Source organism: Salvelinus sp. IW2-2015, linkage group LG27 (assembly GCF_002910315.2).
Source record: "Salvelinus sp. IW2-2015 linkage group LG27, ASM291031v2, whole genome shotgun sequence".
Classification (NCBI taxonomy): domain Eukaryota; kingdom Metazoa; phylum Chordata; class Actinopteri; order Salmoniformes; family Salmonidae; genus Salvelinus; species Salvelinus sp. IW2-2015.
The window spans coordinates 24,553,058-24,569,170 of record NC_036867.1 but is presented as its reverse complement, the minus strand read 5'-3'; the positions used below and the strand labels follow the sequence as shown (position 1 = coordinate 24,569,170).

Below are 16,113 nucleotides of genomic sequence, written 5' to 3'. Positions count from 1 at the left end.
CTTGTAGGCTTKATATAAAGTAATGTGCTTACTTGCTTATGGGGATGGGATGAAATGCCATAGCTCTCTGTTGTTCTGAGACCAGTGTATCGGCAGATGTTGTCCACGCATGTTTCATGTGGTCTTCCAGGTCTACTCCCATTATACGTTTTTTTTTTTTTTTTTAACTAGGCAAGTCAGTTAAGAACAAATTCTTATTTACAATGACGGCGTACCCTGGCCAAACCAGGACGACGTTGGGCCAATTGTGTGCCGCCCTATGGGACTCCCAATCACAGCCGGACGTGATAGGGCCTGGATTCGAACCAGGGAATATAGTGACGCGTCTTGCACTGAGATGCAGTGCCTTAGACTGCTGCACCACTCTGGAGCCCATTAGAGGGTACCCAAAGTATGACTGCTTGTGCCTTGCTCAGGATGGCTGAAACAGTGACCAGCAAATCTCAGCCTCCTGGCTCTATATGTATCAAGCATCTCACAGTAGGAGTGCTCAACTAGGATCAGTTTAGTCTTTTAGATCATAATGAATAGGATTTAATGGACAGGAGTTACCTGATCCTAGTATTCCTTCTCCAATATGCTTGATACATACGGCCGTTGATCTTCTCACTGATCCTGGGCAGAGTTTTGTACAGCTCCTGGTTGGTAAGGTGTTGTAACCAGTGGACCCTGGTATTGTCTCATGCATGAACAAACAAGCAGTCAACATCATTGGAATACAAGAATGCAGCATTGTAAGTTACGTAACAATGTGTAACTCCATAATTATTCATAACAATGGGTCCTCTTGCACTCCCCCTAGAGGTAGGCTTCTGTAATAAAGATAGACATTCCATCCATCCCCTTAGTTTCTCATCACACTGACACTAGCCTCTACCACAACGTGAGCGAGGCCTGGAAGCAGAGGCTACACTAACACATACACYATCCTTTGAAATATTTCCCAAAATCCCTCAGTGTTTTTWTTWTTTTTTATTTGACAAGCAGCAGGACCATGTTTGTCACCTCAATTTGTTTGTTCTTTACATTTGAAAGTAGATACAATTATCAGTATACCGGTTTTATTACAATATTGTTTTCTAACTTCGATACATAAAAAAAGAAAACTGCAAATGTGAGAAAAGAAAGCATGGTTTTCCACGTCTAGTCTCCAACATTTCCGTCAATGTCACAGCTCACTCGCTCTTTTTCCATTCTTCTTTGTTTTCGGTTAAGTCAACAAAAAATGTATTATCAGCTTTGCACACGGATAGCTATAGGCATTTTCATTGACGCAACGGTGCGTGGCACTGGTGATGTAAACAGCATAAAATCAGAAGGGGGGGGGGGGTCAGAAGGTGTCGTGTTTCGGTGGCTGTCTGGGGTGACTTGTTTTGTTTGTTTCCAAGATGGAGGCACATAGTCCTGCTTCATCCCTCCCTCCCTACGGGAGCACGCGAGACAGCAACAGCCCGAAAATATATGAAGAAGAATGGTSTCTGTCGTTCTTTGCTTAACCTGCGGTTGGTTGGGGTAGGGGGCCTAATATGCCATTATTCCTCCATTATGCCACATAGCTGTACTCGTCTGCAGAGCTCTGGCTCCGCTCAATGTACTGCTTGTCAATGAGCACCTCGATGCACTTCTTGATCATGCTGATACTGGGGTTAAATCTGGCTTTGGACTGGTTGATGACCTGAGGGAAGAAATGGACAGACAGAAAGAGAGAAATTAACTGCCTGTGTTACTCTGTTGTTGGTAGAATCGTYAATAATAATAATGATTACAAGGCATAAATATCATACCCCCCKAAAAATGCTTAACCTCCTGTTATTGGTAATGGTGAGAGGTTAGCATGTTTTGGGGGTATGATCTTTGTGCCACTGTAACTTTCTCACAATTCATGATTATCCGTAATCATGGTAGCATCCACATTACTGTATAAGTGTCCAGAAACATATGCTATTTATATTTACAAAAAGTGACTTTATATTTATTAAGGATCCCCATTAGCTGATATCAAAGCAGGAGCTACTCTTCCTGGGGTCCAGCTACATTTAGGAAAGTACATACAATAGAGAATTTTAAAAAAAGTTACATGACATTTCATAACGCTTTTCACAACACATTGTGTGCCCTCAGGCCACTAATCAACTACCACATACACTACATGACCAAAGGTTTGTGGACACCTGCTCATCGAACATCTCATTGCAAAATCATGGGCATTAATATGGAGTTGGTCCCCCRTTTGCTYCTGTAACAGTCTCCACGCTTCTGGGAAGGCTTTCCACTAGATGTTGGAACATTACTGCGGGAACTTGCTTCCATTCAGCCACAAGAGATCTTAGGCTTGTGATCTTGTTGATCTTAGGCTTATGTGCTGCTGCTCAGCCATGGAAACCTATTTCATGAAGCTCCCGACGAACAGTTCTTGTGCTGACGTTGCTTCCAAAGGCAGTTTGAAACGTGGTAGTAAGTGTTGCAACCGAGGACAGGCGATTTCTACGGGCTTCAGGACTCGCCGGTCCCGTTTTGTGAGCTTGTGTGGCCTACCACGTAGCGGCTGAGCTGTTGTTGCTCCTAGACGTTTCCACGTCACAATACACTTACACTTACAGTTGACAGGGGCAGCTCTAGCAGGGCAGAAATGTGATTAACTGACTTGTTGGAAAGGTGGCATCCTATGACGGTGCCACTTTGAAAGTCACTCAACTCTTCAGTAAGGCCATTCATTCTACTGACAATGTTTGTCTATGGTGATTGCATATCTGTGTGCTCGATTTTATACTCCTATCAGCAACGGGTGTGGCTGAAATAGCCGAATCKACTAACTTGAAGGGGTGTCCACATACTTTTGTATATACAGTGTATRTACAATACAAAATCCATGTGTACGTGTGTGTAGAGTGCACGTGTATGTGCCTGTGTGTGTGTCTCTTCACAGTCCCCGCTGTTCCATGAGGTAATGGTAATGGTTCAGTTACCTGATGTGGAATAGAGTTCCAAGTAGCCATGGCTCTATGCAGTACTGTGTGCCTCCCATAGTCTGTTCTGGACTTGGGGATTGTGATAAGACCTCTGGTGGCATGTCTTGTGGGATATGCATGGGTGTCTGAGCTGTGTGCTAGTAGTTTAAACAGACAGCTCGGTGCATTCAGCATGTCAATACTTTATTACAAAAACAAGTAGTGATAAGGTCAATCTCTCCTCTACATATTCATGTTAGCTCTCTGTGTACATTTAAGGGTCAGCAGTGCTGCCCTGTTCTGAGCCAATTGTAATTTTCGTAAGTCCCTCTTTGTGGCAGCTGACCACACAACTGGACAGTAGTCAATGTGTGACAAAACTAGGGCATGTAGGACCTGTCTTGTTGATAGTGTTGTTAAGGCAGCAGAGCAGTGCTTTATTATGGATAGACTTCTCCCCATCTTAGCTACTGTTGCGTCAACATGTTTTGACCATGACAATTTACAATTCAGGGTTACTCCAAGCAGTTTAGTCACCTCAACTTGCTCAATTTCCACATTATTCATTAGAAGATGTTGTTGAGGTTTAGGGTTTAGTGAATGATTTGTCCCAAATACAATGCTTTTAGCTTTTGAAATATTTAGGACTAACCTATTTCTTGTCACCTATTCTGAAACTGCAGCTCTTTGTTAAGTGTTGCAATAATTTCACTTGCTGTAGTAGCTGACATGTATAGTGTTGAGTCKTCCACATACATAGACACACTGGCTTTACTCAAAGCAAGTCATTAGTAAAGATTGCAAAAAGTAAAGGGGCCTTGACAGCTGCCCTGGGGAATGCCTGATTCTACCTGGATTATGTTGGAGAGGCTTCCATTAAAGAACCCCCTCTGTGTTCTGTTAGACAGGAAGCTCTCCTCATTTTTATTGGGCACAACATAATCCGAAACACAACCAAAACAAACTGCAAATACATCCAACAAGTTTGTACAGTCACAAGCTTGATGTAGCTATTGTGTGCTAAGAATATGGGACCAAATACTACACTTTTGACTACTTTACTACACAAGTGGTCCCGTGTGGCTCAGTTGGTAGAGCATGGCGCTTGCAACGCCAGGGTTGTGGGTTCATTCCCCACGGGGGGACCAGGATGAATATGTATGAACTTTCCAATTTGTAAGTCGCTCTGGATAAGAGCGTCAGCTAAATGACTTAAATGTAAATGTAAATGTAAGTGAATTTGTCCAAATATTTAGGACACCTTCAAAATGGGGGTACTAGATATATAGTGCTTTCATTTCTAAACGATAAAACAGATATGTACAAAAATACCCTTAAATACAAGGTGACATTCTGTAGTGTCACCTCATATGAAACATTTGATCTCAAATCCAAAATGTTGGAGTATATGTAGGGGACTGTATGTGGTGGGGAGAGTGCGCCACTAAACCAGTCACTTAAGTCCTAATTTTATGCAATGACTGAAATATTGAACCATTAAAGTACAGAGAGGGAAAATAAAATAGTGTTTTGAGGTGTGTTGTGTTGTTGGGGAGACAGGATATATGTGAGTGAGTGAGTGAGAGAGATAGATAGATGATGACAGCAGAAAGCAATGTGCTGCAGCCTTCTCCTAGTCCCCAGGCGTGTTCGAAGATCATTCCAGAGGAGAGACACTCATTCCTGACATCACTCTGTTCTGTGTCCCGGCCTCAAAGATGATATCTCACCATCAAGGAAGGAATTTACCTCCCTGACACAACAAACCAGAACATCAACACAGGAGGAAGAGAGCCAGGGGCTAGACTAGAGACCTAAACCAGGGAGGATGTAGTCGACTGGTCAGGTGACTGCTCTGTCCTCAGGAATACCCTTGGATCTCTCCATTCCCTTGTTTCAACCGGTCTCTCAGGACTAGCAGGTAAAGCTCTGTATCGTATCTGAACAGTAACTTGCCTGTACCATTCACAGACATTGCTTGAACCTGTAGCCTTGATCTCCCTCTCAGGACCATGTATATGTACAGTACAGACCTGGGGTGCTATTTCTACATGGGTTTGTGGAATATGACAGGAGTTGAACTCACCTCCTGTATGAGTGCGTTGTGTCTGAGCACTTTGCGTGCCTTCATGATTCTCACTATAGCAGCTTGTAAATACATTTTGCGGTCCTCGTCCACTGCACTCCTCGTCTGCTCCATCTCCTGCAAGGTTGGAGAAACACACACACACGTTTAAACAGAGGCAGACACTTTCAGAGAATAGGTGTTTGCATTGTTGGATGGATACAGACTGAGCTCTCAGTGTAGTAGGGTACTGTACCTGTGGTGTGTCTTTCTGCATTGACGTTGTGATCTTGAACTTTGTTCTTTTACTGGTGAAACTCATATTTAGTGAAAACGTGGACTCAGCATCGATTTCCTCCTGAAGACAAGAAAATAGTTACATACATTGTATCCACCAAAAGGACTGAGAAATAATAAAAATGCCAAGATGAGCTACTTTTAAATCCATCTAACCACTAAAGAAGACACTGCTGACTCTGGGTCTCCGGGTGATTCTGTGGCTGCTGATATCTGACCCCTGACCTTTTGAGAGTCGTGGTTAAGCATCTTGACGTCCAGCAGGGACTTGATGGTCTTCTGAAGCTCCTTCTCGTTCATCTGGGTGGAGTCTTGGAGCTCCTTGTAGCCCACCTGTTAGGATATGATACAGAGCTAGTTCAGTGCTTAGGGCACAGTTATTGAACTTGCTCAGTGCTTAGGGCACAGTTAACACAGTTTCCACCTTTTCCACCTGTTAGGATATGGAGGTAGTTAGTGCTCAAGGCAGTTAAAACAGTCCATTTCCACTAAACATGTTGGTTTCGTAACACACCGTCTCACTGTTGTTGAAGGCCAGCAGCACCGCCATCTGGTAGGTGGTCACCATGGCAACATAGGGCTTGGAGAGATAGTTCATCTTCACCTCACCTAAAGAGAGAAAGGAGCCAATCATCGTCATCACCAATGCTGTACCACCATCTTATTCGCCACACCACCTATTGATAACAGGTTTGTATTTGTATATACAAAAAAACTGCTCTCAAGTGTAAGCAAAACCAAGAAGAAATCAGACAAAAGTAATCCCCAATCCTGATGTGTTCTCTGGGTATTCTTGTAAACGCACACAGGGATTTAGTTCCAATGCGTTAACTGCAGTGTCAGTGTCGGGATTGCACCTGACGTATGTATGCTGTTGTAAGCTTTAAGGGAGTTATCACAGTCTTAGCGCTGTGGGATTTCATGGATTATGCAGTAGTAGTGCCAGGTGCAGCATTAGTTAGAATCAGAGCCTCTCTACTAACATGTAATAGTGTCACGATGATTTGGGATAAAACACTGCAGAGCATACACACAATCCATTTTAGACTATGGAATAATCATCCTGTTACTTCTGTCGAGCTATGGATGTGATTTCAGTGAGTAGCAAGTGGGCCTTCCATGTAGTAGCAGCTTCAGTGAAAAATAGAGTACTGCTGCTAACAAAAAAATCCACATATTTTGCACGGGGTTTTCTATACTACTATCCCATGCGGTGTGCGCGCGCACGCATACATACCTGTGCAGAGATAGTGCAGCCAAGTCAACTTCCTCCCACTGAAGTGCTGATTATAGAACATCTCAAACTGTAGAGAAAAACATAATCATGTTAGAATTACATCAGATGAAGATATGCAGTTTTGTTGAATAGCTAGGTGTAATCTTGGGGCAATCACAGAAATAAGGTTTTATTTCTATGGGCATGCCCTCTCCAAACAACCACATCTAAGTCTCCTGAACCGCTACTTACCATCTGTACACTCTTCTCCAGCTCCTGTGGGATGGCAAAGGTGGAGGAAGAGATGTGTGTGAGGGGCCAGGCTCCTGCCTGCAACGAGACAACACACACGGTGAGACATCTCCACCACCATTGTCATTGAGGTTCTCACAGCAAACCTGCCTGAAGATGCCTAACCTTCAAACTATTTACAAAACCACAGAAAATTACCCAATTACCCGATTTCACTCCAGTGTCAACAACCTTTATTATAGGAAAACAATTCATTGGATACTTATTTGATGGGTGTCGTTTTCTCTTATGCTATCAACCTGCTTAACCTGCACATACAGTAATGTCTATCCATTAACATGGGTGAGCTAGCAACCTGCTTAACCTGCACATAAAGTAATGTTTTATTATTTTATTTCACTTTTATTTAACCAGGTAAGCTAGTTGAGAACAAGTTCTCATTTACAACTGCGACCTGGCCAAGATAAAGCAAAGCAGTGCGAGCAGAAACAACAACACAGAGTTACATGAATAAACAAGCGTACAGTCAATAAACAATAGAAAAAAAGAAGTCTATATACAGTGTGTGCAAATGGCATGAGAGTATGGCAATACATATGCCATAGTAGCAAAGTAATTACAATTTTAGCAGATTAACACTGGAGTGATAGATGAGAGATGATGATGATGAGCAGATGATGGTGTGTAAGTAGTGATACTGGTGTGCAAAATAGCAGCAAAGGTAAATAAAAACAATATGGGGATGAGGTAGGTAATTGGGTGGCTATTTACAGATGGACTATGTACAGCTGCAGCGATCGGTTAGCTGCTCAGATAGCTGATGTTTAAAGTTAATGAGGGAAATGTAAGTCTCCAGCTTCAGTGATTTTTGCAATTTGTTCCAGTCACTGGCAGCAGAGAACTGGAAGGAAAGTGGCCAAAGGAGGTGTTGGCTTTGGGAATGACAGTGAGATTATACCTGCTGGAGCGCGTGCTACTGGTGGGCGTTGTTTATCGTGACCAGTGAGCTGAATAAGGGGCGGAGCTCTACTAGCATAACTTGTAGATGACCTGGAGCCAGTGTCGGGCAACGAATATGTAGCGAGGGCCAGCCGACTAGAGCATAACAGGTCGCAGGGTGGGTGGTATAAGCTTTGGTGACAAAACGGATGGCACTGTGATAGACTGCATCCAATTTGCTGAGTAGAGTATGGAAGCTATTTTGTAGATGACATCGCCGAAGTCGAGGATCGTAGATATCGCAGTTTACTAAGGTTAAGTTTGGCGGCGTGAGTGAAGGAGGCTTTGTAGCGAAATAGAAAGCCGATTCTAGATTTAATTTTGGATTGGAGATGTTTGATATGAGTCTGGAAGGAGAGTTTACAGTCTAGCCAGACACCTAGGTATTTGTAGTTGTCCACGTATTCTAGGTCAGAACCGTCCAGAGTAGTGATGCTAGTCGGGCGGGCAGACGGGTGGGGGCAGCGAATGGTTGAAAAGCATGCTAGCATTTAAGAGCAGTTGGAGGCAACGGAAGGAGTGTTGCATGGCATTGAAGCTCGTTTGGAGGTTAGTTAACACAGTGTCCAAAGAAGGGCCAGATGTATACAGAATGGTGTCGTCTGCGTAGAGGTGGATCAGAGAATCACCAGCAGCAAGAGCGACATCATTGATGTATACAGAGAAAAGAGTCGGCCCGAGAATTGAATCCTGTGGTACCCCCATAGAGACTGCCAGAGGTCCGGACAACAGGCCCTCAGATTTTACACACTGAACTCTATCTGCGAAGTAGTTGGTGAACCAGGCAAGGCAGTCATTTGAGAAACCAAGGCTATTGAGTCTGCCAATAAGAATACGGTGATTGACAGAGTCGAAAGCCTTGGCCAGGTCGATGAAGACGGCTGCACAGTACTGTCTTTTATCGATGGCGCTTATGATATAATTTAGTACCTTGAATGTGGCAGAGGTGCACCCGTGACCAGCTCGGAAACCGGATTGCAGAGCGGAGACGGTACGGTGGGATTCGAAATGGTCAGTGATCTGTTTATTAACTTGGCTTTCAAAGACTTTAGAAAGGCAGGGCAGGATTGATATAGGTCTGTAACAGAAGAGGGGGATGACTGCGGTAGCTTTACAATCTTTAGGGATCTCGGACAAAATGAAAGAGAGATTGAACAGACTGGTAATAGGGGTTGCAACAATGGCGGCAGATAATTTTAGAACGAGAGGGTCCAGATTGTCTAGCCCAGCTGATTTATACGGGTCCAGGTTTTGCAGCTCTTTCAGAACATCTGTGATCTGGATTTGGGTGAAGGAGAAGCTGGGGAGGCTCGGGCAAGTAGCTGCGAGGGGTGCGGAGCTGTTGGCCGGGGTTGGGGTAACCAGGAGGAAAGCATGGCCAGCCGTAGAGAAATGCTTATTGAAATTTTCGATTATCATGGATTTATCGATGGTGACCGTGTCGCCTAGCCTCAGTGCAGTGGGCAGCTTGGAGGAGGTGCTCTTGTTCTCCATGGACTTTACAGTGTCCCAAAGCTTTTTGGAGTTAGAGCTACAGGATGCAAATTTCTGTTTGAAAAAGCTAGCCTTTGCTTTCCTGAATGACTCTGTGTATTGGTTCCTGACTTCCCTGAACAGTTGCATATCGCGGGGACTATTCGATGCTATTGCAGTCCGTCACAGGATGTTTTTGTGCTGGTCAAGGGCAGTCAGGTCTGGAGTGAACCAAGGGCTATATCTGTTCTTAGTTCTACATTTTTTMAAAGGGGCATGCTTATTTAAGATGGTGAGGAAATTACTTTTAAAGAACGACCAGGCATCCTCGACTGACGGGATGAGGTCAATATCCTTCCAGGATACCTGGGCCAGGTCGATTAGAAAGGCCTACTCGCAGAAGTGTTTTAGGGAGCGTTTGACAGTGATGAGGGGTGGTCGTTTGACCACGGACCCATAGCGGATGCAGGCAATGAGGCAGTGATCGCTGAGATCCTGATTGAAAACAGCAGAGGTGTATTTGGATGTCTATCCAATAATATTGGTGAGCTATCAACCTGCTTAACCTGCACATAAAGTAATGTCTATCTATTAATATGGGTGACGACTGCACATTTGCACATGATTGCTCCTATTTCATGACTACCTGATATCTTTGCTATCCATAATATACACTAACATTCAAAAGTTTGGGGTCATTTAGAAATGTCCTTGTAGGCCAGCATCTTGGAGTCGCCTCTTCACTGTTGACGTTATGACTGGTGTTTTGCGGGTACTATTTAATGAAGTTGCCAGTTGAGGACTTGTGAGGAGTCTGTTTCTCAAACTAGATACTCTAATGTACTTGTCCTCTTGCTCAGTTGTGCACCGGAGCCTCCCACTCCTCTTTCTATTCTGGTTAGAGACAGTTTGCGCTGTTTGGTGAAGGGAGTGGTACACAGCGTTGTACGAGATCTTCAGTTTCATGGCAATTTCTCGCATGGAACAGCCTTAATTTCTCAGAACAAGAATAGACTGACAAGTTTCAGAAGAAAGGTCTTTGTTTCTGGCTATTTTGAGCCTGTAATCGAACCCACAAATGCTGATGCTCCAGATACTCAACTAGTCTAAAGAAGAAAGAAGGACAGTTTTATTGCTTCTTTAATCAGCACTACAGTTTTACTACTGTGCTAACAATTGCATTTGGGTTTTCTAATGATCAATTAGCCTTTTAAAATAATAAACTTGGATTAGTTAACACAACGTGCCATTGGAACACAGGAGTGATGGTTGCTGACAATGGGCCTCTGTACGCCTATGTAGATATTCCATAAAAAATCAGCCGTTTCCAGCTACAATAGTAATTTACAACATTAACAATGTCTACACTGTATTTCTGACCAATTTGATGTTATTTTAATGGACAAAAAATGTATATGTCTATATCYTGTGTTATGGTTGTTATTGTTTTAATGTTGTTTCTTACCCTGACTGCACTATACACATTTGCGGACAATAAAGATATGAATTTATGTGAGACTTCTAAACCCCTCTCACCTGTAATACATAGATCTGGAAGCTGATTCCCAGGTCAACCGGTGACTCCTGGGTCTTGATGAAGTTGTTGAATTTGTTGTTCAGGTCTGCGCTGACGCTCATGTCTGTGTACATTCTGTGGAGCTTGCTCGTGAATTCGTAGCCGCATGCTTGCTGTAGTGGGGGAGAGAACGTGTGTGTGTGTGTGTATGTATGTATGAATGAAAGACGTGCACCAGTACAAACACTATAATAAACAAGTCCATCATTACGGCCAAATATCACACATGACAGACGCATTCGAGTACAGTGGAGTCACACAGCTAGAAGACATTTACTATACTGCATTGAGAAGCACATGCTGTAGGGCTTCGTTTGAAAGTTATGTGGGATACTAGATTAAAGGGAAAGACTGACAGTTTAGCGAGTGATGCTCAATCATGTCATTAATAAATGGCAATGTTTAGTGTCTTGTCCAGAGAGGGTGTACCTGTACATCAAGCTGCCTCATGCTACAGAAACAGGAGATATGCTCCTGCCATATGGGACATTCTGGCTTGGAAAATGCTTACTTTAGGCATAAAAGACCCTGAAATGCACCTGATAAAGTTGAAAGGAGTCTTATTTCACCTTTAGTTTGTTGATCATGGCTTCCTCTGAGTCCATGGACAAGGACAGCCCGTGTATTAACCTCTTTGCTAACATTCTTGCATAAAACTGTACAAAAGAGAAAGAAGCGACAGAGTGGGAGAGAGAGTGAAAGTGAGAGGGGGGCAAGAGAATGAGTCATCAACATGGTTAAAAAGAAAACATAAGACATAAATTCAACATCTCAGTCTCCAAAAACGTTTTATTTGTATTTATTTTTAGATAATGCTCTTTGGCGAATTCCAAATTCAGCCTGGAAGGAATAAAAAGCAGCCATACTAGCTGTCAATATCGCTGGTCATTTGTGATAATGAGAGTAAAAACGCTAATGCCGGTCTATCAGCTACCTTTTGAAAAACGTCCTTGTCGTCTATGTACTTGAACACGGTGATGAAGCTAGTCAGCTTGTCCTCCACCTCGTTCTCTGTCATTCCCTTTGCAGACTTCTTGAGCAGATTGTCACAATACTTAGCGAGCTACATGGGTAAAGGGAAAAACAACACAAGGTCAAGACATTACTATGGTCCTCAAAACAAATGTTGAAAAAAAAAACAGATAAAGTAGTAGAGCTCTAGACGAACTGCTGTGTACAGGGTTTTAACTTAGTTTATCACTATGGTCTTATCTGATACCCCCCACACATGTCCTAACCTCAGGTGTCATGAATGAGTCTCACACTCACCAGTTCAGGTGCTTTGCAGATGGATTTGGGCTCCCTGTAGTTAACCACTGAAGTCAAAGCCTGGGGAGGATCAAACAAACCAGTAATTCTTCCACCCCCATCAGTTTCAGTACATCCACAGCTAAGACATCAACTAATAAATATAGTTAAAAGTTATGTTTTAACTTATGCAGATCCTTCGGAACAATCTTGTGAGAAACAATATGGAGACACATTCCATAGTGAACACAAACACCACTCACTGGTGCCACCTACTGGCTTGACCTGTCCCTAGTGTCCAGATTCTGATTTCCCCTCTAAGCCTGCCAGCCAGGGAGTCATAACATTAATACCTTATCAAGTGCGCTCATGAAGTGCTGATCCCCATTCAGGACTGTGTTAATGAGCTGAACAAATTTACTGTGAACCTCTAACACGGACTCCACAAAGAGGGTTGGCATCTGAGGAGGTAACAACACAACAGGAGAATTAGTAGTGAGTTGTGAATATTATGTTTGTGATAATGGTAATCTGATAATGCATAGGCCTACTGATAATACATACTGATAATGCACAGCGACAATGTCGTGTTTGAAGTCCAAAAACAATACATTTAGACAAAAGGATTAGCAGGGTGCTGTTATACATTTAACATGACGATAATCAGATAACGTGTAGTGATACACAAAGATGTGACGTACGTTTTCCTGAGAGAGGTTACTGGTGGCTCGGAGACCCTCGTCGTGGATATGGATCTGGAGCTCCTGGATCATGTGGGGTAAGCCGCTGGACACGGCTCTCAGCAGGGTGTACATGTTAGCCATGTCTGTATGGGGTAGCAAGAGGGAGAAAGAGGGGAGAGGAGAGCGAGACCAGAAGGAAGGCAGAGACAGACGGAGCCAGGGGAGAGTCAGTCATAGAGACGGGGTTCGTACAGACAGACACGTCAAATTCAAGGACTTTGAAGTACATTTTCAAGCACTAATGTTTATTTTCAAGGACCATCAATTTGTAATACTTCCTAACATATACATGTTCTATTCATCACTACCTCAGTTATACCCAATAACACGTCTATCAATACGTAATTACTACATACTTGAGTGGTACGTCAGTAGTGATGATGTTGTAATTTGAGAAGTGATGAGCAGTTTCGGGACGTGCCTACTGGTGAACACATTTCCTATTCGCATTACTACACAATTCCAGCTGAATGACCGTTTTGTATTACTATAGGGAATTTGGGAATCTACTACTCAATAGCTACTAAATAGTGTAGTAGCTATGCAATTGTGTTCATGTTATGTAATATTGTTTAATTGATATCACAATATGCTTAACTCTTTCTTGAACTGCACTGTTGGTTAAGGTCTTGGAAGCAAGCATTTCATGGTAAGGTCTACACATGTTGTATATGTGACAAATAAAGTTTGATTTGATTTTAAATACTGTAGCCGCAATAATCTTTGAAGTCACAACAACCTGTTTCTGGTGAATTCAAATTCATAAATGGCGCTATGGATCAGTCAATGAGATCAACATGATTGTGTAAAACAAACTCAATGACAATAAAACAACCTTTTATTTTAGGTTACACACCAAAATGTTTTATGTTGAACCATTTAACAACAATCTCAAAAATGTCCATGTCAATAAAGTTAATTTAATATGAGAGAGAGAGAGAGAGAGAGAGAGTTAGATTTAGATGCATTATTGAAATTGTATATAACAGATGGCAGTCTGAACAATTTATCAGAGAGATGAGAATACGGAATAAGATGTGTTTAGCTAATAGTGATAATGGTTGAAATAAAGACTTTGAAAGCAAATGGTAGATGAAGGTGAGAAAACTAGCTACCTTTTGTCTAATTAAGCAATAAGGCTTGAGGAGGTCTGGTATATGGCCGATATATCACTGCTAAGGGCTGTTAGGGACGACATATCGCGGCCCCATATATCACAAACCACCGAGGAGCCTTATTGCTATTATAAACTGGTTACCAATGTAATTAGAGCAGTAAAAATACATACTTTGTCATACCCGTGGTATACGGTCTGATATACAACGACTTTCAGCCAATCAGCATTCATGGATCAAACCACCCAGTTAATAATAAAAAACACATCCATGGGCATAGCACACATGTAACATAGTGTGTACACCGCAAAGATCAACATCACAGCTCACCTGATACATCATTCAGAGTGGTAGACAGGACCTTTGTCTCTCTGAAAACATTCCATTTAATTTCAACAACAATCTAAAACATTTCCATGTCAATAAAGTTAATTGAATTATACTGAACAACAAAGAAACGCAGCAATTTCAAAGATTTTACTGAGGTTCAGTTCATATAAGGAAATCAGTCAATTAATTCATGAGGCCCTAATCTATGGATATCACATGACTGGGAACACAGATATGCATATGTTGGTCACAGATACCTTTAAAAAAAAGTTATGGGCGTGGATTAGAAAATCAGTCATTATCTGGTGTGACCACCATTTGCCTCATGCAGTACAGCACATCTCCTTCACATAGAGTTGATCAGGCTGTTGATTGTGGCCTGTGGAATGTGGTCCCACTCCTCTTCAAGTTGCTGGATATTGGCAGGAACTGGAACACGCAGTCGTACACGTCCAGAGCATCCCATACATCCTCAATGTCTGACGAGTATGCAGGCCATGGAAGAAGTGGGACATTTTCAGCTTACGGGAAGTGTGTATTGATCCTTGCGACATAGGGCCGTGCATTATCATGCTGAAACATGAGGTGATGGCGGCGGATGAATGGCACGACAATGGGCCTCAGGATCTCGTCACGGTATCTCTGTACATTGAAATTGCCATTGATAAAATGCAATTGTGTTTGTTGTCCATAGCTCATGCCTGCCTATACCATAACCCCACCACCACCACGGGACACTCTGTTCACAATGTTGACATCAGAAAACTGCTCGCCCACACAACCTCATACATGTGGTCTGAGGTTGAGGCCGGTTAGACGTACTGCCAAATTCTCTAAAACGACGGAGGTAGCTTAAGGTAGAGAAATTAATATTACATTCTCTGGCAACAGCTCTGGTGGGCATTCCTGCAGTCAGCATGCCAAATGCAAGCTCCCTCAAAACTTGAGACATCTGTGGCATTATCTTGTGTGACAAAACTGCACATTTTAGCGGCCTTTTATTGCCCCCAGCACAAGGTACACCTGTGTAATGATCATGCTGTTTAATCAGCTTCTTGATATGCCACACCTGTCAGGTCGATGGATTATCTTAGCAAAGGAGAAATGCTCACTCACAGGGATGTAAACAAATTTGAGAGAAATAATCCTTTTGTGCGTATGGAAATGTTCTGGAATCTTTTATTTAATCTCATGAAACATGGGACCAACACTTTACATTGCGTTTATATTTTTGTTCAGTGTATATTGAAGAGAGTGAGTGAGTTAGTGTGAGTGATGTTGTAGCGGTATTAATTAGAGAAAGGTAAAGAAGATTTGTTCGGGCGCCAGGCAGGTATTAACCCTGCCGAAAGGAAAATAGTAGAACAGCGAGAGTACCACTACCAGACCCACACACATCAACAGAAGAGACTGCCTAGAGTGTAGCCTGTTGACCAGATAGCCAGCGGATAGAAAAAAAGAATACACACCCTATAGATCCCACATCACATCACAGTCCTTCCACAATTCTTGGTAACCCCACCAAGCATACCTCATATAACAATAATGGCAGAGCAAATAAACAGCAACTTCATACAATAACGAATGAAACCAGTCATCACACAGAGGATTTGCAAGAGTTTGTATTCTCTTCCAGGGAAGGAGTGCAGAGGGTATGAATGTGTGGTGTTCATATACACCACTAGTCCAGCTCCAATGAAACTTCAATGCATTTATGAAAATAGAGTCGGTTGCAGTGTAAAGCACTGGACCATAGCGGAGAGAGAAAGGGAACAAGAGAGGTCTTAGCTGTGGTCTTGAGGTTGCAGGTGTACGGTCTGACTGTCCGAATGGAGTGTTGGGTTGTAGTTG

At 42.7% G+C, this 16,113-nt stretch overlaps 1 protein-coding gene across 5 annotated transcripts in view; it reads right to left on the bottom strand.

Moving 5' to 3' along the window:
• Positions 1–961: 961 nt before the first annotated feature.
• Positions 962–16,113, bottom strand: part of LOC111953437 (cullin-2) — a 50,180-nt gene continuing 35,028 nt past the window's right edge. For 3 of the 5 annotated variants that reach the window (XM_023972692.2, XM_023972690.2, XM_023972691.2), the window contains exons 10-22: positions 12,776–12,900; positions 12,428–12,535; positions 12,096–12,155; positions 11,761–11,889; positions 11,396–11,482; positions 10,787–10,939; positions 6,779–6,856; positions 6,548–6,614; positions 5,825–5,919; positions 5,467–5,643; positions 5,270–5,371; positions 5,035–5,151; positions 962–1,675 (exon numbers count right to left, since the gene is read on the bottom strand). In XM_023972692.2, the coding sequence (XP_023828460.1) occupies positions 1,544–1,675; positions 5,035–5,151; positions 5,270–5,371; positions 5,467–5,643; positions 5,825–5,919; positions 6,548–6,614; positions 6,779–6,856; positions 10,787–10,939; positions 11,396–11,482; positions 11,761–11,889; positions 12,096–12,155; positions 12,428–12,535; positions 12,776–12,900 (1,430 nt within the window). In that variant the 3' untranslated portion in view covers positions 962–1,543. The remainder of the gene's footprint in view (positions 1,676–5,034; positions 5,152–5,269; positions 5,372–5,466; positions 5,644–5,824; positions 5,920–6,547; positions 6,615–6,778; positions 6,857–10,786; positions 10,940–11,395; positions 11,483–11,760; positions 11,890–12,095; positions 12,156–12,427; positions 12,536–12,775; positions 12,901–16,113) is intronic. The other 2 variants (XM_023972694.2, XM_023972693.2) reach the window with 1 other exon arrangement.